At 41.2% G+C, this 23,758-nt stretch overlaps 1 protein-coding gene across 1 annotated transcript in view; it reads right to left on the reverse strand.

The window, feature by feature from the left end:
• LOC126474340 (protein no-on-transient A-like) overlaps nucleotides 1-23,758 on the reverse strand; it is an 82,428-nt gene that overhangs the window by 36,015 nt on the left and 22,655 nt on the right. The window contains exon 3 of the mRNA XM_050101806.1: nucleotides 23,448-23,614. Within this exon, the coding sequence (XP_049957763.1) occupies nucleotides 23,448-23,614 (167 nt within the window). The remainder of the gene's footprint in view (nucleotides 1-23,447; nucleotides 23,615-23,758) is intronic.

Raw genomic sequence — 23,758 nt, forward strand, 5'->3', positions numbered from 1 at the left:
GTATCTGGAAAATTAAGTGGACTGACAAGAAACAGGAAGAATAAGTGAAGAACTCTGACAAATAAAAGAACACGATGATAGAAGATCTGATTACCGAATAGCCTACAAGATATGAGAAGTAGCTGTGGGGTGTAAGTCCGTAAGAGAAGGACAGAGATAGGAATATATCCAAAAAATATTGAACGCGCTAAATTTAAATGCTAGTCAAATGAAAAGGATGGCACAAGAAAGAGCGGACTCTCTCAATCAAGCCAGTGTCAGATAAAGGAAAGGATTAGTCGAAAATCATCGTATTGACTTTACCACTGAACCTGAAACAATGCCACTATGCTGAAACTCTCAACCAAAAGCTATTTACCCCCATGTTACTTTTGGCCGGAAGTACTTTGTCACTCTACACCATGAACATTAAATTTAAATACAAACTTGACGAACTTTAGTCTATCTTACGTCCTATTTTACACGAGCTGAGTTACAGTTTCCCTTCAGCCCCCAAATATTTTCTAGATATTGTCGAGTACACACTTGCTCCTCTGATTCTTCTCTAATTTGCTGCAATAACAGCCCTACGTGTCTGGAGACCAAATTTTTATCCATGAAACACCTCTTCAGATTCGCTATAATGTCTTGCTCATTAAATGTTGCTTGTTAGTTAATTGATTTTCGATCACAGAGGGAATAACATTCTACCTTTCTTACTTGCAGTTGACTTATAGTATAGCAAGAAACGACGAATACACCTAATAAGTGATTTGAGGTAAAGTTATTGAGTGCTCTGTCAATTTTTTACTCCGTCACCGAACCGTAGATTTTTATGAATTTCCTGATAGACTCCTTTCGTATATCTACCGAAGGAACGAATAATTAACAACAAATAGTTGATATTTAGCTTCTGGAATTTGTTGTGCCCCTACTTCTGTATAAGTGTTTTGTGACACACACAGAGAAGCTGCAAGTTTAGATTTGCAGCCTATAGAATAAATGGGGAAATCCTTACCTTTTTCCTTCTTGTGTATGTACTTCAGAAATTTTGTGAAAAATAATTTACCACTGTGTGGAATGGTAACCTCTTATTAGGCTATTTTATTATGATAGCAGTAAAAATATAACTTCGATATAGATCTGTCAGTTACGTGGCCACTCATAAATAACGATAATCAACCGTTACTATCGCTATCATTTCGTCGTAGCAGACCAGCTGAACTAGCAGGCAAGGAGAATACTCTCGATGCGTCGATGAATTTCCTTTAGCTGTGGGTTCAGTATACACAACACCTGGTGTAACTGGAACTGTATATTATTGTTCTACACTATGACTCACTTTCTCACTTGCGTCATTCGTCAATAATTTGCGAAGAATCAGCTGCCTACTGAATATTTTGAAGGCCTTAAGGAAAATATTTCATCTGGTAGCAAGGTTAGCAATGTTTATTTTCACGCTATTAGGTAATGATTTTGTTTATATGAAATACTTGTTTTTATGAAAAGAGGAACGTTACACTCACTAGAACTTTTCATGATTTTCACAAGCTACTGCAAGTGTATTTATATGATTTCGGGTATCAGTTTCAAAATTCGCTATTCATAACAAGTGATTTCAAATTAAGATCTTTTGTTAGAAGATTTCATTTTATCTTCTTTTACTAGAAGTATTCATTATTGATCGTTTTTATAAATGTCATAACTATGAATTGAATGTATTTAATAATTACTCATTTTTCATAATAATGTGTCCCGTCACGATGTGGCAAGTTTCTGTTAACAGTGCAGACAAAGAAGAAATACAAGAGCAATAATATTTAAACGAAACAGTATTTCGACGTTCTACTAGCATTATTCTGATTTATACTAATGTCTCTACAACTGTCTGAATACAGGTACCACTTGCCATCATAGCAATTAATTTCCGAGTATAAGCCATTGGGGAATGATTCCCATTTAGAACCTACACTTGTGTGTCGCGTTGTCTCCCTGTTGCTAAATATCAGCAGCTCCTCTTATCTCTGCTTCCAGTAACTGTTGTGCATCTTGAGCATGCCATTTGTGTTATGGTCACCCATTCTGTTCTTCATACGATCGTATATTCAGTCTGACAACATCTTATCTTTTTTTTTTAGGTTGCGTTCAGTCATTAATTAGTATGCAGCGCCGTTCATCGGTGAAGGCCATGATTCAGCTTGCAGCTTGTAAATGTTCCTCAGTCCCCCTCCCACCCCCCCCCCCCGTCCATGCATATTAATGTGTTTACGTCGTAACCGATTATCCATTTCGCTTCCTGTTAGCACATATTCGCTCTTTCATCGCCTCTATATCTACTCACGGCAAATCGCAATTTCATATCGCATGAACAGTCGCCAATTGGCGAGTGTTAATCTTTGCATCAACATCTGGATGGTCATTACGTTTACTTCAGTTTTTTAGTTCGTTACTACAGCATTCTGTGACACAGATAGAAATGTAAAAGTCAACTTCGATGAGATGTTGTTCCCTACAATTTCATCCAAATTTTCTACACAAGCTAATTTGAAATCTAATAATCGTTAATCTGTTCCAGAATCTTTCCTTCTGATGTTATATTTCCCGTCAGTTAGTCTGTCTTCAGTGTGATCTGCGTAAGTAAATATGAACAATACTGACTTTCTGAGTTAGTCAAACACAGATTATTATAAATTATTGTTTCTCTCGAAGGTCTTAGAAAGTAATCAGTTGAAGAAACTACCAAATATTTCAATAAAATTATTTCGCTGTTTGATTGTCTCGTGCTGTAATATGAAACGACAAACCGAAGTGTTAATATTAGTCTCCTCCAATAATTAGTATAAATCCATATCCTGATATCCATTAACGAAATGTATATCCTGACGTCCTTGTCGTATACAGCTTCAGTAACACGCCACGGGTATTCATGTCGAAGTAGTTTTCCTGGAGTACACCACTGAAGAGCTACCCCTCCTCTTCCCTATCTTTCTTGATAATACTTACACAGATGAGCTCCCATGAAACATTTAACGATTGTAAAACCAATCTTAGTGATCATCGCTTACAGTGACGACCAGTTAGGTTTTGCTGGACAGACTGACCACGTCACAGCTGTGCACTTTGGATGCTCGTGTGCCTTCCGGTTGTACAAAAGTTCTCAATTATGATCCAAGATATAATCAACCCAAACAGACGTCACACAGTTGATAATGATTTCTGAAAGCAAGTTTCTTATATGACTGGCACAAAAGTGAATCCACAAGTTATCATAGAGCAGTGAAAAACTGTTAACTAATGATTGAGGAAGGACCTACACTTTTTGAAGTTTTTTTTTGTCATCAGTCTACTGACTAGTTTGATGCGGCCCGCCACGAATTCCTTTCCTGTGCTCACCTCTTCATCTCAGAGTAGCACTTGCAACCTACGTCCTCAATTATTTGCTTAACGTATTACAATCTCTGTCTTCCTCTACAGTTTTTGCCCTCTACAGCTCCCTCTAGTACCATGGAAGTCATTCCCTCATGTCTTAGCAGATGTCATATCATCCTGTGCCGGCAGCGGTGGCCGTGCGGTTCTGGCGCTGCAGTCCGGAACCGCGGGACTGCTACGGTCGCAGGTTCGAATCCTGCCTCGGGCATGGGCGTGTGTGATGTCCTTAGGTTAGTTGGGTTTAAGTAGTTCTAAGTTCCAGGGGATTTGTGACCTAAGATGTTGAGTCCCATAGTGCTCAGAGCGATTTGAACCATTTGAATCCTATCATCCTGTCCCTTCTCCTTATCAGTGTTTTCCACATATTCCTTTCCCCTCCGATTCTGCGTAGAACGTCCTCATTCCTTACCTTATCGGTCCACCTAATTGTCAACATTCGTCTATAGCACCACATCTCAAAGTCTTCGATTCTCTTCTGTTCCGGTTTTTCCACAATCCATGTTTCACAACCATACAATGCTGTACTCCAAACATACATCCTCAGAAATTTCTTCCTCAAATTAAGACCAGTATTTGATATTAGTAGACTTCTCTTGGCCGGAAATGCCTTTTTTGCCATAGCGAATCTGCTTTTGATGTCCTCCTTGCTCTGTCCGTCATTGGTTATTTTACTGCCTAGGTAGCAGATTTCCTTAACTTCATTGACTTCGTGACCATCAATCCTGATACGTTTCTCGCTTTGCGCATTTCTACTACTTCTCATTACCTTCGTCTTTCTCCGATTTACTCTCAAACCATACTGTGTACTCATTAGACTGTTCATTCCGTTCAGGAGATCATTTAATTCTTCTTCACTTTCACTCAGGATAGCAATGTCATCAGCGAATCGTATCATTGATATCCTTTCACCTTGTATTTTAATTCCACTCCTGAACCTTTCTTTTATTTCCATCATTGCTTCCTCGATGTACAGATTGAAGAGTAGGGGCGAAAGGCTACAGCCTTGTCTTACACCCTTCTTAATACGAGCACTTCGTTCTTGATCGTCCACTCTTATTATTCTCTCTTGGTTGTTGTACATATTGTATATGACCCGTCTCTCCCTATAGCTTACCCTACTTTTTTCACAATCTCGAACAGCTTGCACCATTTTATATTGTCGAATGCTTTTTCCAGGTCGACAAATCCTATGAAAGTGTCTTGATTTTTCTTTAGCCTTGCTTCCATTATTAGCCGTAACATCAGATTTGCCTCTCTCGTCCCTTTACTTTTCCTAAAGCCAAATTGATCGTCATCTAGCGCATTCTCAATTTTCTTTTCCGTTGTTCTGTATATTATTCTTGTAAGCAGCTTCGATATATGAGCTGTTAAGCTAATTGTGCGATAATTCTCGCACATGTCAGCTCTTACCGTCTTCGGAATTGTGTGGATGATGCTTTTCCGAAAGTCAGATGGTATATCGCCAGACTCATATATTCTACACACCAGCGTGAATAGTCGTTTTGTTGCCACTTCCCCCAATGATTTTAGAAGTTCTGATGGAATGTTATCTATCCCTTCTTCCTTATTTGACCGTAAGTCCTCCAAAGCTCTTTTAAATTCCGATTCTAATACTGGATCCCCTATCTCTTCTGAATCGACTCCTGTTTCTTCTTCTATCACATCAGACAAATCTTCACCCTCATAGGGGCTTTCAATGAATTCTTTCCACCTATCAGCTCTCTCCTCTGCATTTAACAGTGGAACTCCCGTTGCACTCTTAATGATACCACCGTTGCTTTTAATGTCACCAAAGGTTGTTTTGACTTTCCTGTATGCTGAGTCTGTCCTTCCGACAATCATATCTTTTTCGATGTCTTCACATTTTTCCTGCAGCCATTTCGTCTTAGCTTCCCTGCACTTCCTATTTATTTCATTCCTCAGCGACTTGTATTTCTGTTTACCTGATTTTCCCGGAACATGTTTGTACTTCCTCCTTTCATCAATCAACTGAAGTATTTCTTCTGTTACCCATGGTTTCTTCGCAGCTACCTTCTTTGTACCTATGTTTTCCTTCCCAACTTCTGTGATGGCCCTTTTTAGAGATGTCCATTCCCCTTCAACAGTACTGCCTACCGCGTTATTCCTTATTGCTGTATCTATAGCGTTAGAGAAATTCAAACGTATCTCATCATTCCTTAGTACTTCCGTATCCCACTTCTATGCGTATTGATTCTTCCTGACTAGTGTCTTGAACTTCAACCTATTCTTCATCACTACTATATTGTGATCTGAGTCTATATCTGCTCCTAGCTACGCCTTACAATCCAGTATCTTATTTCTGAATCTGTCTGACCATGATGTAATCTAATTGAAATCTTCCCGTATCTCCCGGCCTTTTCCAAGTATACCTCCTCCTCTTGTGATTCTTGAACAGGGTATTCGCTATTACTAGCTGAAACTTGTTGCAGAACTCAATTAGTCTTTCTCCTCTTTCATTCCTTGTCCCAAGCCCATATTCTTCTGTAGCCTTTCCTGCTACTCCTTCCCCTACAACTGCATTTCAGTCGCCCATGACTATTAGATTTTCGTCCCCCTTTACATACTGCATTACCCTTTCAATATCCTCATACACTTTCTCTATCTGTTCATCTTCAGCTTGCGACGTGGGCATGTATACCTGAACTATCGTTGTCGGTGTTGGTCTGCTGTCGATTCTGATTAGAACAACCCGGTCACTGAACTGTTCACAGTAACACACCCTCTGCCCTACCTTCCCATTCATAACGAATCCTACACCTGTTATACCATTTTCTGCTGCTGTTGATATTACCCGATACTCATCTGACCAGAAATCCTTGTCTTCCTTCCACTTCACTGACCCCTACTACATCTAGATTGAGCCTTTGCATTTCCCTTTTCAGATTTTCTAGTTTCCCTACCACGTTCAAGCATCTGACATTCCACGCCCCGACTCGTAGAACGTTATCCTTTCGTTGATTATTCAATCTTTTTCTCATGGTAACCTCCCCCTTGGCAGTCCCCTCCCGGAGATCCGAATGGGGGACTATTCCGGAATCTTTTGCCAATGGAGAGATCATCATGACACTTCTTCAAATACAGGCCACATGTCCTGTGGATACACGTTACGTGTCTTTAATGCAGTGGTTTCCATTGCCTTCTGCATCCTCATGTCGTTGATCATTGCTGATTCTTCCCCCTGTAGGGGCAATTTCCCACCCCTAGGACAAGAGAGTGCCCTGAACCTCTATCAGCTCCTTTGCCTTCTTTGACAAGGCCGTTGGCAGAATGAGGCTGACTTCTTATGCCGGAAGTCTTCGGCCGCCAAAGCTGATTATTTATCAAAATTTAGGCAGTGGCGGGAGGAATCGAACCCAGGACCGTAGACGTTTTATTATGAATCAAAGACGCTACCCCTAGACCACGGGTACTGGTAACTTTTGTAGTTATTAGAGCCCAAAGCCTTCATAATTAAAACAGTTTTGTATTGTTATTCATGAAGCGATTGGGAATAGTACTGATTGGTCAGTAGGAGGAGGTATAAATTATTGCAGACTTTTCTTCTGTATTTCTGATTTATTACAATCCTTGACGACCCTTCTATATGAAGCAAATTAGATGTCAAATGATATTTGATTGACATTATTCTCAACACCATCCAAGAAAAGTCGCATTGTATCTTCGTCTAAGCCTGTCTGTGTTAACGATTGGTGGGGAGGAGTTGTGGAAGTGGTGTAAACTCAATTCCATTCGCACATGTGCAGCTAAGAATCATGCATCAATTGGTGGACTAGGCCTACTAATACATACTGTGGCTTGAGGAGGTCGCGAAGCACCACGTATTCATGACTATACACATTAGGGGGGGGGGGGGGAACTATGCACATATAATGCATTTGAATTGTCTGATGGAATTACATCTTCATTGAGGCGTATGAGTCTCTATCTTCGATAATGATAGAAACTGAAGAAATGAATTAAATTTTGTTCTACGGCTTAGACTTCAACCTATATCTCCTGCTTACTAGGCAGATGTGCTAACCATTACATCAACACTGCTGTACAGCTAACACAGCAGCATGGAATACCGTAGTCCAATACCCTCCATAACATAAACTTCAATTCCCTAAGCTCATTTTTCCCTCTTTAAATCACCAGTATTGCCAGTGCTCTCTGGTGTTGGAATAGAACGCCAACTTTGTACATCCCGCCTGTACCTCAGGTGTAAATGATCTATTGGTTGATAGAATTACAATTTCTTCATGACATATGCATCTCAACTTAAACTTCGATAATCATAGAAGCTGAGGAAATGAATTAACATTTGTGTTGCAGCTGGAACTTGAGCTTCTATCATTATCGAAGATTAGGTTGTGACTCATATGACTCAAGGAAACCTAATTCCATCAGACCAATAGATCGCCTACATCTGAGATACAGTAAGCGTTTCTCCATTCCACACAAAGCTGGGGTGCTATTCCAATAAAAAGGAGCCCTGGCAATACTGATCATTTAAGAAGAGGAAACTGGCCTTGTAACCTCCCCCTCACTTATCGACCTTAATGACAGTGAAAAATTAAACCGCGTGTACCTAATGGAAATTTGGGAAAAAGCAATCGTCACCGAAGTTAATCTGTCGGTAAAGAGGGAGGAAAGGGTTACATCTAAATGAAAGGAAAAATGCAAATAAAACTGGTGGAAATTAATTTTGAAAAGCGGTAAAGTTAATGAAGAAAGTAAATGTGCGGCCGTTACGTTAACAATTAACTAGCGGTAATTAGATATTTGAGATTTGGGGAAATTACGGTCGCCAGTCCTAAGGACAATTACTATAGTAACTGAAAAAGAAAGGTAATTACACATATAATTAGCACTAGAAGCGTGGCAACTGAAGGTTGACACGTGTAGTGTGAAAACTGAAAGTTTGTCAGAAGTAATAACTTTCGCTGCACTCTGACTTAATTTAGCAAAAGAATTAATAAAACCGGAAAATCGAAAGTAAATTTAGTGACTGAAGTTAATAGTGAGCTTTCTTTCTGAAGCACATCGAAATACAGTTAGTCTTGGACTACCTCAACAATCATTTCTAAAGCTACTTGAATCTACGCAATTTAGAAAGAAGAGATTTAACTTTGAACTTGAATTAAACGATTCTGAACAATTAACAATAGTAAAATTTAGTACGTACCAAGCTGAGCTGAAGTCACAGGTAAGCTAAAATACGGTAACAAAACTCGCACTCTTAATTTGTGCTTGTGTAATCTAACTATTGTAGCCAGCTAATGCTTGAATTGAACTTTGAAATTAAAGCAGTGAAATGGAATTATGCTGGCGTTTGAATTTCAACGACACTCGGGTTCATTTCGGAAAAGGAAGGGACCCTGCTTGGCAATGCAATTGGGACAATGAGCAACAAAGGTTCATGCTAAGTTGCTGTAATTTTGCGAGGCAAATGGAACAATTTGAAAAGCTGAGGTCTGCCATACAGTTCTGAAACTTTACGTGCCTTTAGTCTTCCTTGCTGGTTGATTGAAGGTTTGAAGCCGTCGATCGAGGAGTTGGCGACAGTCACTCATTGTCGGCCGTCGCTGTTGCAGAAGCTGGATGTTGGCGCGCCTTCTTCTCGACACGGTCACCAGGCGAAACGGGCTCTTGATGTGCGCCAGCTAATGCTTCCCGTCCGCGACACCATGTCAGAAACTATCATCGCGAGTCGAGCGCAATTACATGCTGCCAAACCCCGAAAGCGCGGCAACTCGCGGGAGCGTCACACAACACACCTGCTCCACTCGCTACTCTAGCCAGACCCTCCCTGCCCGCGCCCCACGCGGCAGAGTTAACACTACCAAAGATCCTTCACACGACCCATCGATGTAATCGTTCGATAGCAGTTTTCCCTAGGCAAGACCCAGCGTAAAAATACAAATAATATTTACGAAACAAACCAATTATACATCGACATGAGTGCATAAATATATATATACAAACAGTAAAACAATTACAATATATAAAGAGACAGATGTCATATCTTGAGGTAACGTAACAAGGAAAAAAAATAATAGTACAATAGATGGAAATAGGAGGATATGCATTTCCGGCGTTACAGCCTGAAGACGTTAACTGAAGCTCGTGTTAGGGATGGCCATTGGACTAGGGTAGTCCATGCTGCTGTTAGCCACTATCCTAAGGGTGTGTAATGGTTAGCACATGGCTGAAGCCCCAGCTATGGCACAAATTTTAATTAATTTCTTCAATGTCTATCATTATTAAACATGTCAATGTTCCAAGATTTTATTCACAGCTTCTGTCTCAGTGTCCTGTAATCTGAGGGCCCTTATGGTTGTTCGAATTTTCTCAGTATACTGAAGAGTCCTGTCCATGGGCCTGCACGTGAACAAACGGTTGACACACAAATAATTTCTTCACTTCACCAGATAATATCTCCTGCATTATCTTCTCTCTCAAAACCTTCAATGCTCCCCTATTATGCCGACTTAGTCCAGCATCGAATTCAAACAACCTCGCAGTGAAGTATCTGTGATCAGAAGAACCACAGAATGATCCATCTAATGTCTTGTCATGTGGAGTTCCAGCTGAACGAAATGAAGAGCCGTACTGCTGATATACCTCAGTAAAAACTGCTGATATACAGTATCTCAGTACAACACACCTCCATCATCATGCCCTTTGTATACTCTTCCACCAGAAAAGAGATCTCTTCCATATTCTCAAAGAAGGTATACATCCATTAAATTGCATTAAGCTTGCCCTGTAATTCAAAGCCCTGCTCTGGAATTCGTAGTATCTTAAAGGTTGTTCTTTACTTGGATTAACTAACGTCAGATCTTGAACTGGGTTGCGCCAGTGGCTGAGCTGACATCGCACACAAAAAATCTAAATCCAGGACTTCAGGAAGTCAATGTTTCCCTGCAGAATGGAAGTGCAGCAGCGAAAACAGTTAGGGCGGCACTTGTCTCGACAAATCTGTGTTAAGATGAGTCGTACCGCCGAAAATGATAAAATTTTAAGCTTTTAATTTCACAGAGAATAAGAGAATATAGATATTTATGGATAATCTGTTATCCGTTTTGTTGAAATATTCTAGTATTTAGTATTTTAAATAAATATTTGATGACAGTGATGCAATGACATTTCTGAGAAATTTGTTTTGCATCTTTGGTGGAGAGTAAATCCTATGGTGACTTTTTGTATGTCCATCCTTCTGCCAGGAGGTCTGGGGGACTGCAGCCGTTTACTACAGTAAGAAAATGAAACAACTATAGTCGTCATTACGTTGTCATTTATTGTGTAGCTACCACTTTCGGCGCTTTAATGCACCATCTTCAGGCCTTAGTTTACGCTGTAGGGGCTACCACGACCCAACTGGTTGGAGAGACGACACCACACTTACAGGTAGTCTGCGTAAAGCAGTTGTTAGCCACCGATGCTTCGTTTATATGGATCGTGATAACCCCTTCAGCATCATCTAAAGCCTGAAGATGGTGCACTGAAGCGCAGAAACTGGTAGTTACATAATAAATTACAACATAAGGACGCCTGTAGGTGTTTCATTTTCTTACTATGGTGACTTGTCAGTTACAATACTAGAGAGCATTAATCATGTGCAGAAGAGGATGTGCACGAGACTGCATATACTAAAAAAGTATTTTTGAAGTACTATGTAATCAGATAGTTTGACTGTGATATGCAAATTGATCAGATTACACAATATTGTGGTACGACTATTAGAAGTCACTTGGATAATTTAGATGGCATGAAGCGAGCTCTTTGGGCAATTTCACATGCTTTCTCAAGATGATGAAGAAATCCCCAACCTGTGTTTCACTGAGTGGTGTAAATACCTGAAGGCAAAAGTGGATGATTAATTAGACACTGACTCACACAAAATTACTATACCAAATACTGTTGTGCTTGCCATGAAACCTGTGTTGCAGGATCTTGCCCATACAGAGTCGTAGAAGAAATGTCTGAAAGGCAAATCACAAAATACCAATGAAACTTTTAAAAGTGTTGTGTGGCCAAGGACACCAAAAAATGTTTTTGTTGGAAGGTCAGTCTTCGTACCTGGTGTTTTTGACGCTGCTCCTAGTTTTAAAGATGGCTGAAACTAAAAGGTTTGGAGCCTCTTTGTATTAATACAAGCTATAATACTGCTAAAAGTGTTATGATATTGGACCAACTGCGAGTCATGAAGGCAGAGATTGCAACAAACAAATTTGTTAAAAGAAGCCACATTCAACGAAAGAAAGGCAGCACTGGATGAGGAAAATGGAGATGAGGACTACTAGCAAGGAGGATTCTAACGTACTTTGTGTGTATCAGTTGACTGCGTATTAAATTTTTTCTTTGATACGTAATTTTCTGGAAATAGCTTTCTTCAGTATAAATGCCTTTTCCTCAAGAACTTCTTAATCTACACCAGTGACTTATTGACACGCAACTCAGATAGTACTGTCATGTTGTAAGTCACTTCAGCAGCATTAACTCTAATAGTTACAATTCAAGAAATTAAAATTAAGGAAATTTACTTCCAGAAATTATATGACTAGGAAAAAGTCATAACTTCTTCCTAACTATCATTTTAAAATGATTGTAGAGCAATTTATTCACATAACATGAGAAAACATGTGTAAAAATTTCTTCTTTATACACTCAACAGTTCCTGGGAGTACGGGGCATTTGTATAGCCAATTTAACATTGTCCAGATAGGCTGGTATTTGTCCCCGTAACTGACCAGGCAGCCAACGGTTTACACAGCATGTTCCTAGTTCAGTGATGCTGCCTCCTCAACCATCTATCTGAACTGCATAACCAAGCTGCTCCTTTCTTAAATAACCCATTCCCGGCATGCTTTGTGCTATGCAGCTAATAACAGCAAGCGTAAAAGTCCACAAAATTAATAGATTCCATAAAGAGCAGATAGAAATCTTCAACCAACTTACTTTGAGTGTACTTAGTATCTTAGCGTACATCCAGATAACCATGCTCTGCTACCACAGAGAGGTAGGGAGCGAGGAGGTGGGGTGGAAGGGCGAGACATCCAAATAAACATCATTCACACAGCGTCAGTTCACTTGCTTTGTTCCCTTGGAAGCTTAATTCATTTGCTGACTGTGATAATGCTGTGGCCAGTATAGAGAGTATACGTTTTGTAATAAACACTCGGTGGGAAGGATTAGGCTTTGTAAGACCGGTATTAGATCTCAACGGTTATGTGAATCAAATGAAGACGGTACCCCTATGAGTTTCAATTGTTATTTTTGTTGGAAATAGTGCATTTTGGCCTCGAGTGTCAGTTCTCACGAAGGGAATTTCAGAATATCGGATACTAGGGGAGCGTGAGGCAGTTCAAATGTTGGGATGCTAAAGGGATGTAGTAAAGTTAAAGTGCTCTGCAAACGGTTCATTCCATTTGTATGCTCATCTATCAATCATGAATCGGTGTGGGCCTTGGTGGAATCAGGGAATTGTCTTCCCATTTTGAATTATGGCTGGTGTTCGTGCGTAGCATCAAGCGCCGACATGTCGGCCTGGAACGTTGCAGCAGAGAGGGCTGTGAGATGACGTCAGCCTATAGTAGGATGCTGACTAGGACGACACCAAGCCAGGAGCGACACACCGCCCAGCCGCGGCGGCAGTGGAAGAAGAACTGTCTTACAAACGCTACAGCAATGACTTATGAACTGTTTTGTTTTGCTTGCATTGAAATTGTATATACTGAAGGACATTGATTATCTGCATGTCACCATTTGCTTGTGGCACACCATTGTGAATACGCAAAGTGCTCTAGAGCACTTGCCCGCGACAAGCAAAGGTCCCGAGTTAGAGTCGCGGTGCGGCACACAGTTTTAATCTGGAAAGAAGTTTCATATCAGCGCACACTTCGCTGCAGAGTGAAAATATCATTCTGGGAACATCCCCGAGGCTGTGGCTAAGCCATGTCTGCGAAATATCCTTTCTTTTAGGAGTACTAGTTCTGCAAAGTTCGTAGGAGAGCTTCTGTAAAGTTTGGAAGGTAGGAGAAGAGGTCCTGGCAGAAACATAGCTGTGAGGACGGGGCATGAGTCGTGCCTGGGTAGCTCAAATGGTATAAAGCTGACCCGCGAAAGGCAAAGGTCCCGAGTCCGAGTCTCGGTCCGGCACACAGTTTTAATATGCCAGGAAGTTTCATCATCCACATAGTTCGGACGGTAGCTACAGACGACAAGAGCGAAAATTATCGCACAATCAGCTTAACAGCTTATGCATCCAGTTTGCTGACAAGATTATCAACAAGAATGGAAAAGAAAACTGAGGATCTGTTATAAGACGATCAGTTCGGCCTTAGGACGGGTAAAGGCAACAGAGAAGCAGCTGTAACGTTCCGGTAGGTAGTGGCAGCTATAGTGAAGAAAACTTAAGACATATTCATAGGATGCGTCGACCTACAAAAAGCGTTCGTCATTGCCAAATGGTGCAAGATGATCGAAATTCTGAGGAAATTAGCTTTGAAGGCATGTAATACATTATGTACAAGGACCAAGACGGAATACTAAGAGCTGAAGACTAAGAACCAAGTAGTCAGATTATAAAAGCGTAAGACGGGGATGTCATATTTCGCTTGCACTGTTCGATCTGTACACCACCGATGCAATGACGGAAATAAATGATACAACCGTGGGATTAAAATTCAAGGTGGAAGGTTGTTGTTGTTGTTGTGGTCTTCAGTCCTGAGGCAGGTTTGATGCAGCTCTCCATGCTACTCTATCCTGTGCAAGCTTCATCTCCCAGTACCTACAGCAAGCTACATGCTTCTGAATCTGCTTAGTGTATTCATCTCTTAATCTCCCTCTGCGATTTTTACCCTCCACGCTGCCCTCCAATACTAAACTGATAATCCCTTGATGCATCAGAATATGCCCTACCAACCGATCCCTTGTTCTACTCAAGTTGTGCCACAAACTCCTATTCACCACATTTCTATTCAATACCTTCTCATTAGTTATGTGATCTACCCACCTAATCTTCAGCATTATTTTGTAGCACCACATTTCAAAAGCTTCTATTCTCTTCTTGTCCAAACTATTAATCGTCCATGTCTCACTTCCATTCACGGCTACACTCCATACAAATACTTTCAGAAACGTCTTCCTGACACTTAAATCTATACTCGATGTTAACAAATTTCTCTTCTTCAGAAACGCTTTCCTTGCCATTGCCAGTCTACATTTTATATCCTCTATACTTCGACCATCATCTGTTTCATTGATCCCCAAATAGCTCCCGGTCGTTGTGGCAGAGCGGTTCTAGGCGCTACACTCTGGAACTGCGCTACCGCTACGGTCGCAGGTTCGAACCTGCCTCGGGCATCGGTGTGTGTGCTGTTCTTAGGTTAGTTAGGTTTAAATAGTTCTAAGTTCTAGGGGACTGATGACCTCAGAAGTTAAGTCCCATAGTGCTCAGAGCTATTTGAACCATTTGAACCCTAATAGCAAAACTCCTTTCCTACTTTAAGTGTCTCACTTCCAAACCTAATTCCCCCAGCATCACCCGATCTAATTCAACTACATTCCATTATCCTCTTTTTGCTTTTGTTAATCTTCATCTTATATCCTCCTTTCAAGACACTGTTCATTCTGTTCAACTGATCTTCCAAGTCCTTTGCTGTCTCTGACAGAATTACAATATCATCGGCGAACCTCAAAGTTTTTATTTTTTCTCCATGGATTTAATACCTACTCCGAATTTTTCTTTTGTTTCCTTTACTGCTTACTCAATATAAAGATTGAATAGCAATGGGGAGAGGATACAACCCTCTCACCCCCCTTCCCATCCACTGCTTCCCTTCTATGTCCCTCGACTATTATAAATACAATCTGGTTTCTGTACAAATCGTAAACAGTCTTTCGCTCCCTGTATTTTTACCCCTGCCACCTGTAGATTTTAAAAGAGAGTATTCCAGTCAACATTGTCAAAAGCTTTCTCCAAATCTAAAAATACTAGAAACGTAGTTTCTTCTAAGGTAAGTCGTAGGGTCAGTACGGCCTCATGTGTTCCAACATTTCTACGGAATCCAAACTGATCTTCCCCGACGTCAGCTTCTACCAGGCTTTCCATTCGTCTGTAAAGAATTCGCGTTAGTATTATGCAGCTGTGACTTATTAAACTGATAGTTCGGTAATTTTCTCATCTGTCAACCCCTGCTTTCTTTGGGATTGGAATTATTATATTCTTCTCGAAGTATGAGGGTATTTCGCCTGTCTCATACATTTTGATCACCAGATGGTAGAGTTTTGTCAGGACTGGCTCTTCCAAGGCTGTCACTAGTTCTAATGGAATGTTGTCTACTCCCGGGGGCTTCTTTCGACTCAGGTATTTCAGTGATCTGTCAAACTCTTCACGCAGGTAGAAGGATATCAACGATTAGATTTACAGATGAGACTGCTATCCTCAGTAATTGTAGAAGCATTGCTGGATGTATATCATGGAATGAACAGGCTAATTAGCACAGAATATGGACTGAACGTAAACCGAAGAATACAAAATTAACGAGAGGTAGCAGGAATTACAACAGCGTGAAACTTAGTATTGTAATTGGAGATCACGAAGTAGATGAAGTTGAGGAATTCTGAGACATGGCCAACTAAATAAGTCATGATGGACGGAACAAGAAGGCTCTTAAATCACTAGCAAAAATGGCATTCTTGGCCAAGAGAGGTTTGCTAGTACGAAACGTAGACCTTAATCTGAGGAATAAATTTCTGAGAACGTACTTGTTGAGCACAGTATTGCATGTTCGTGAAACATGAACTGTGGAAAAACCAGAACAGAAGAGAACTGGATGTATGGGGAACTTTGACAAGAAGAAGGGACAGGATGACAGGACGTCTGTTAAGACATCAGGGAATAATTTCGATGGCACTCGAGGAAGATGTAGAGGGCAAGAACTGTAAAGCAAGACAGAGACGGGAATAAATCCAGTAATTGAGAACGTAGGTTCAAATTGCTATCCTCATACGTCTCGGTTGGTACAGGAGTGGAATTCGTGGCGGGCCGTATCGAACCAGTGAGAAGACTGATGATAAAGAAATGGCGGGGAAGTGGTCATCTTGCTCGTAATCCGAAGGGGAACAGGTACATCCTTGTCATTATTGGTACAAATTCCACAATTCGGTCACTGGTGCCGAATTAGGGAGAAATTTCTTCTACTACAAAGGAGATTTCTTCCTTCCACAGGACCATAACTTGAAATTCGGTCCTAACTTCTTTGAAGTCGCTGCTTAATGATTCGCCTGTGCACCTACTTCCTGCAATAACGTCATCTGTACATTCAACCTGATCCTCAAATTTTGTATTAATCCACTCCCATAATTACGAAATATCTCCTTGAACACCTTGCTACGTTTTCTCAGTTCTTCCGACAGTTTACTTCGGTTTTCTGTCTTTCGGTCTATAATCATGGTAACCCGTTGCGGCGCAACATCTGGTGCCATTTCTACGTCTTCTTCCGGCACAGTGCGCTTTTCCGGTTCTCATACTTCTATATTTATTAGTTCATGAAGTGCATCACCTGCCTAATTTTCTTCCGTGCCCTGCGATACAGTAGTTTCGCCTGCTTGAAGCATATTACCCTGGTCCCTCATTTCCTGGTGATCAAATACTTCATATCTTCATTCATGCGACGCACCTTTGCGACTTGCATCATGTGGCTATGCTCATCCTTTCTGTAATTTCGTTAATCACACAACTCATAGTTACTTCTTCATTACTTAACTATTTAGTTAACATACAGTAAAACAGTCTCAATCGCAACAGGCTTTTGTTTTAGTTGCCAACAGGTTTCGGTCGATTATTTAGATCATCTTCTAGCCGTAAGAATCACGAAGGCGGCCGGTGGCGATGGAGGGTGCCAGATCTTTACCAGCATGGACGTCAACTGCACAGCTGTATCTTTGGTCCTGCTGCTGAAAGGTTTTGGACGCAATGGACCACACAGCGGATGCACGCAAAAATCTTCGACAGTCGGAAGCTTACGAAACCCAAAGTACTTGACCTACATAGCCCCACGCGGTATCAATGGAATTATGGCAAAAGCATCCTCGAGGTTACATAGGTTAAAATAATTATCCAATAGATTTGGAAACATATGGTGGTGCGATAAAATAACATATAGACATTAATTTCACAGTATGTGCTGATTCAAACTGTTAGTGGTAAATCAGCGAACCTAGTGAATAAGCAACTCTGTTTATTCTTCCTCTAAATCGATCTAACCCGGATTATAAGACCAAGTGGTGGATGGTAGCCAACGGCCACTGGTTCCACGAAGATATCCCGCTACAATGTGGATTAAATACGCCGACAAATTTCCTACCAGCCGTCAGAAAGTCCAAACAAACAGAAGTACGAGTATGATAAACTCCTTTGTAACAAACCATTGAAGAGTGTGGGTTCCAGTGAACAGAGATGCCTGAACTATGTCTATAATGTGATTGTAGAGTCAACCATTGCTCAGTACAGAGTGAAACGAAGAACAACGTACAAACGAAATGTTACCACTGCAAATAAGAAAGGAGTGAAATTAACAGCAGAAATACTAGTCACAGGAACACCAGAACTAGTACAGACATCACATCTTAACTGCAACCGCATGACTCAGATCAACGTCTAAAATCCAATACCCATGCGAAATTTACACCAAAATCGATTAAATAAATTAATGTAAAATCTCTGCACTTCATCGCAACACAACTGAGTGTAATTAACAAGAAAATGAACGTGACTCCGAAGCACATAGCGGAGTTTGCCAAAAGCGTGTTACTCATCAATGCCCAGAAACCAATGTCTCTGCTTGCTTTGTGTCTTAGCGTGCCCAAACTCAGCACCGGAGATTGAAGGAAAGTAGTGTTAGCTACTGTTTGTGCCTCACAGGAGGGTGGGTGACATTTCCCTGTCTCAAACTAAACTCTCTGAACCCCCGTAAAAGCGAAAGTAGTTAGAATGGCGTCCTACGACTGATGCACTCCAACACTAGCTCAGGTGGAGCGTATTTCAAACATACCAGCAAACTTAGTCAATGAACTCTAACGCAGTGGGAGATGAGACGAAGGAAGACAGCCTGCAACGGATAAAGAAATAAAGAAACCCGCTAGCATTTTCCTTCACCTCCTGCTCAGCGATCAAGTCGCACCCAAACGAAAATTTAAAAGCGGTAAGTGAACGTCCAAAACTGTGAATGCCGGACATAATTTCCACTTTCACAATGACACAGTTACTCACTCAGAAGAACTGTGCTGTATAGGACTCCGCTCCGGAATCTTACTCAATTACACACGGTATCTTTCCCTCTAAAAGTTAAGCGCCGTTTCGATATTTTTAGTAACATACTGTTTGCATCAGGTAAACCTAGTCCCCGATATTTCTGTACTGTATATTATTTTTACAATTAAGAACTGGCTAATTGATTTTGAGGATCACTGTTGTATTCCTCGTGGTATGCACTTAAGATTTTAGGAGCATTCAAAACCTGTTACTTACTCGTAGAAGTAACATTTCGTGTGTTTGTCGTTCTTCGTTTCACTCTGTACTGGGCAATGATGAACTCTACAGTCACACTGTAGACATAGTTGAGGAATGTCTTCTCACCGAAAACCCACATTCTTTAATGGGTTGTTACTAAGGATTCATTATACTCGTATTTTTGTTTGCTTGGACTTTCTGATGGCTGACAGGGAATGTGTGTTTTGTTCCTAAGCAAATTGTTAACGACGTACGGTGCTCTATGCAGAGTTTCATTACTGATGTTTGATACATATATAAAAATCAGAAGTGTCACAATAGTAGAAGATATCGATGAAGTAAATCCAAACTGAAGTTCAAAGAGATGGTGGGAAGATGGTGGAACACAAGCCACGCCAATCATAACTAATTTTGAGAGACTATTTATGTTCCTGTTCATGAAGTTGTTGTCTTGGCCTGGTTTGATGAAGCATACCATGGTAGTCCATGCTGTACAAGCCTTCTAATCTCTGCATGCATATCAAATAATGCTTCAATATGAACATTATTACCGTATTAAAAGCTCCGCTCTCGCTTTAGAGCTTTTACCCTCCCTCACACGTCCCTCTATTATGAAACTGACAATTCCTTCATGCCTCTGGACATTTCCTGTCATCCTACCACGTCTTTTAGTCAAGCTATGCCACGAATTTCGTTTTTCCACATTTAGATTCAGTACTTTATTATTTGTTATTCTATCTACGCAGCTAATGTTCAGTATTCTTCTTTTTATTAGGTCGGATACTGGCAGCTCGCTTTGCCTTTCTGTCTTCCGCTTTCCTCTTGAGAACCGTGTAGCTGATGCGGCAAGTATCCTCAATGATCTTGCTGTTCTGTTCCAGTCTCGTTCTGCCTCTTATGTTTTCCCTTCTACTGTCCTTCCAGTGATACTTTTGGTGGGACCGTCATGTCCCCTCTGATTTCTATTACCTTCAGAGCACCTCGTTGTTTGATATCCATTCAACCCAATAGATCATTAGCATTCTGCGGTACCACAACGTTTCTAAGGTTGTTATTTTGTGTTTTTCTGCTTCTCCGTGTGTACATATTTTACATTCACACAGCTGGACACTACAAACAAATACCTTTATGAGGTCTTTTGGAAATTTGTGGTAGGATGTTATGGGACCACACTGCTGAGGTCACCGGTTCCTAAGCTTAAATACTACTTAACCTAACTTACGCTAAGGACAGCACACACAGCCATGCCCTAAGAAGGATACGAACCTCCCACGCACGAACCGTGACAAGACACCCGGGACCGCGCGGCTACTCAGCGCGGCGTATCAGGTCTTGGCTATGCTGCTGGATATGAAAATGTATCTTCTCCTTGGTAAGGTATAGGATTGGTAAGCAGGGCACATGGGCTGCTGGAGTGGAATGCTGACCCCATTTGAGGTAACAAAATTTTATTTTCATCACGTTAAATAGGACAGAGCACAATGATTAATTAGCATTTGTAAATTGCTGTGATCTACAGCGATTATTCGATTGCATAAAGGCAATGAGAATAATTTAAAAAATTTAAAAGGAAAAGAGCCTTATGGTCCCAACTTCAAAGTAATAAAAAATTATTTTACAAAAATTACATAACTGCAGATGCGAGCTCACTAGTTGTGAAATTAAGTCAATTATCAGGCCTTGTGAATATGACAAGTAACAATTTGTAAAAGCTATTAGATTTAAAAAATACTCAAATAGCAACATCATATAAATACGTCAATTAATTATCATGGAGAACACTCGGCAATATGATGTTATGATAGCGTGAAAGATCTATACAGCAATCAGCACATTCTCCGGTTTGGCGTTCACATCGGCCGCGCGTCTAGGTTCCTTGCTCGAGAGCTCAAGTAGCAATAACAGGCATTGGGGCCAGCGCACACCAATAACAGCTTCTAGAACACATAAGCCCAGTATTAATACACACTTCACTAAAATACTAAAACCAACAGCCCAGCACTGGGTAGCGCCAAATGCAGGAAGAGATTTTATACGTTACAGTGTGACAACCGCAGTTAGTATTAAAGGAATAATTCACTAAACTGTCTCCAGTGACATGAAATTTCACTTGATAAATTTATAAGCCGCATCTAGCTGAAGATGATGATGATGATGATGATGACCAGACAATCCGCACACAGCCTTAAATAGCAAAGCACCGTTTGGTGGCGAAAAATTGTTACTGTTATAGTTGTCAACAAGGAAAACGTTTGCAATTCAAGTTTGAATTAGCGGCTGAAGTTTTATACAGAGAATAAATTTTGAATCATAAAATTGCCCGCTTAACGTATTAAAAAGAACAATGAAAACAGGAATCGCCGTATATCGGCCACACTTGTAATTCAAGATAAACGCAACAGAACCAGGGCAAAGTTACATGGACTTGCAATACCAAGCATCCCGGACCCACGTCCAGGCGGTTTAAGGAGTGACTAGCGAAAATCAAAGTGGCTACTCGGAGCAGTCACATCAAATAGTTCCACTACAAAATGGCTCACCATATAAAGTTAGTCCAGAAGCTCGCTGTTAACATGTACGCCAGAGTAAACTCCCGCGCTTTCCTCAGGATTCCAGATAGACACGACTGTTAAACAGAGCCTACGGTCGCTGGTTCGAATCCTGCCTCGGGTATGTGTGTGTGTGATGTCGTTAGGTTTATTTACTTCTAAGTCTAGGGGCTGATGATGTCAAATGTTAAGTCCCATAGTGCTTAGAGCCATTTGAACCATTTAAACAGAGCCTATGTTGACCGGTGACTCCTTCCCCACTTCAGTTACGCTCGCCGCCAGTCCCAGGCGCCCAAATGTCAACACCGTGCGTCTTCGCAGTACACCAAGCGCCGACTGACTACTCGCGATGCTCCGTGCGCTGTCTTCCCTCTGTCACCGCCGCTGAGCGAATCTCCGTCACTGCCCCGACCGAGTGTCACATGGCGAGCCGCGGCCGTCCTAAATACAGGGCGCTAGCCAACCAGGCCGCAGAGCAACTATGCTGCCAAGAGCATCGCAGGAAGTCACGCCTCAATCCTGTTAAAAGCAGCTTTTGCCTGGAGGGTTCTGCTTGCAACATCCTTCCTTGATCATCCGTCCTATGCAATTTGACTCCCTAGCTAGTTAAAGAAGTCGGTAGACTCCAGTCACTCATTGTAAGGTAAGCCTTGACTAACGATGTTTTGTCTGCTCATCACTAATAATTTTGATTCGCCTTCATTAAATTTCATATTACAGGAAGAGTGTGGGTGGTTTGCTGCTGGGCAAGCATCGCTTCTAATTCTTCCGCATCTTCGCTTAACACTGTGATGTCATCAAATCTCAGCCTGCCTGTTTCCTTATCGTCAATTTTAATTCATCCTGTAACTCCTAGTTTTTCCCTAACTTCATCTACTGCCGTCTGAATGTGTCCATTGTACAAGAGAGGAGAAAGGAAACAGCCCTGTCGTGCGCACCGCTTAATGGTAGCTTTCTCTTGAGTTCTCCACATCTTATCACAGCCACCTTATCTCTATCGTACCACATTTCAAATGCTCCTGTTGTCTTCTCCGAACTGCTTATTCTCCATGTTTCAATATGACGCAGGGCTACACTCCAAATAGTGTAAGGTATGAGGTGACTACCATCGATTTTCTAAGGTCATCATTGTATAACAGTTGGACTGACAAAGTTTCAGAAATTTTGTAAGCAAAGGAAAACTATTACTACATCTAACTTTTTCTGCTACAGTTTTTAAGAGTTTTGCGATACGAGAATGACAATGTTTGATAATGGCCTTTAAATTCTATAAGAGTTTTGCTGTGTAAAGCCGTTTAATTGCAGTAAGTGTTTTCAATAGTTTAGTCATGGTGGTAAAACTCATTGATGGATTGTCAGTTGATTCCTATAAGCATTCTACTGGAGGAGCAGCCAAACAATAAACAAAATAAATGACACACAAAATGTCGTTTAATTTTTGGCGGCTGTAGTAAAGGTTTTTGAGAATGTTTCGTTCTTTGAGCTGTCTTCCTAGCTTCCTGTAACAACTGTATTCAAACGTTGGAGCCTCTGTCAACAAAATACGTATCTTTCAGAAGACAATTCAGTCGTCAATTGCACAATTATTTTTATTTTGCCTTACCGATTTTGAAAGATCATGTCTGTCATCGTAGAAGCTTACAAAGTTTCCGATAATGTAAATCATATGACGTTGGCCATATATTTGTAGCCACTACGTAGCTCCATTATATTGATGATAGACTCGTTCCTATTCTTAATCTTCAACTTTACTCTGAAGCAATGAGCCAGACATTAACATGGAACATCTAAGACGAAACAAACAAAAAACAAAGAGTAAATTATTATGTGCGCGCTAGAGTCTTTGCGGCGGCACCTGTACTGTGGACGCGCAATTATTCGTCTCCGTGCTCCAACGAAGCCCCCTCCCTGAAGAGCGGAGCTTAAGGAATGTGCGGAAACTTGTACCGCACCCTTCGCCCGGCTCTTACGCGAATTTCCGGCTGTACTTCCTCCATCGTCGTATCCTCTCGCGGCTTTATCCGGCTCGCTGTCCTACCATCCGTTGCACCCTGCAGGGGCCCCTCGTCTTGCTGCAGGCCCGCCTCCTCTTCTTGTCTTACATCTTCTAGCAGTAAGTGAGCAGGCTTCACCCGGTCTATTGACACAGTGACACTCTTATCGTGAACTCTGATAGTCATGGCCTGGTCCGTACGGTGTTAGTACTTTATAAGGTCCCGTATATGGCGGCTGTAGTGGAGTGCTGACTGGGTCGGTTCGCAACATTACATGCGAGCATTTG

Source organism: Schistocerca serialis, chromosome 4 (assembly GCF_023864345.2).
Source record: "Schistocerca serialis cubense isolate TAMUIC-IGC-003099 chromosome 4, iqSchSeri2.2, whole genome shotgun sequence".
NCBI lineage: Eukaryota > Metazoa > Arthropoda > Insecta > Orthoptera > Acrididae > Schistocerca > Schistocerca serialis.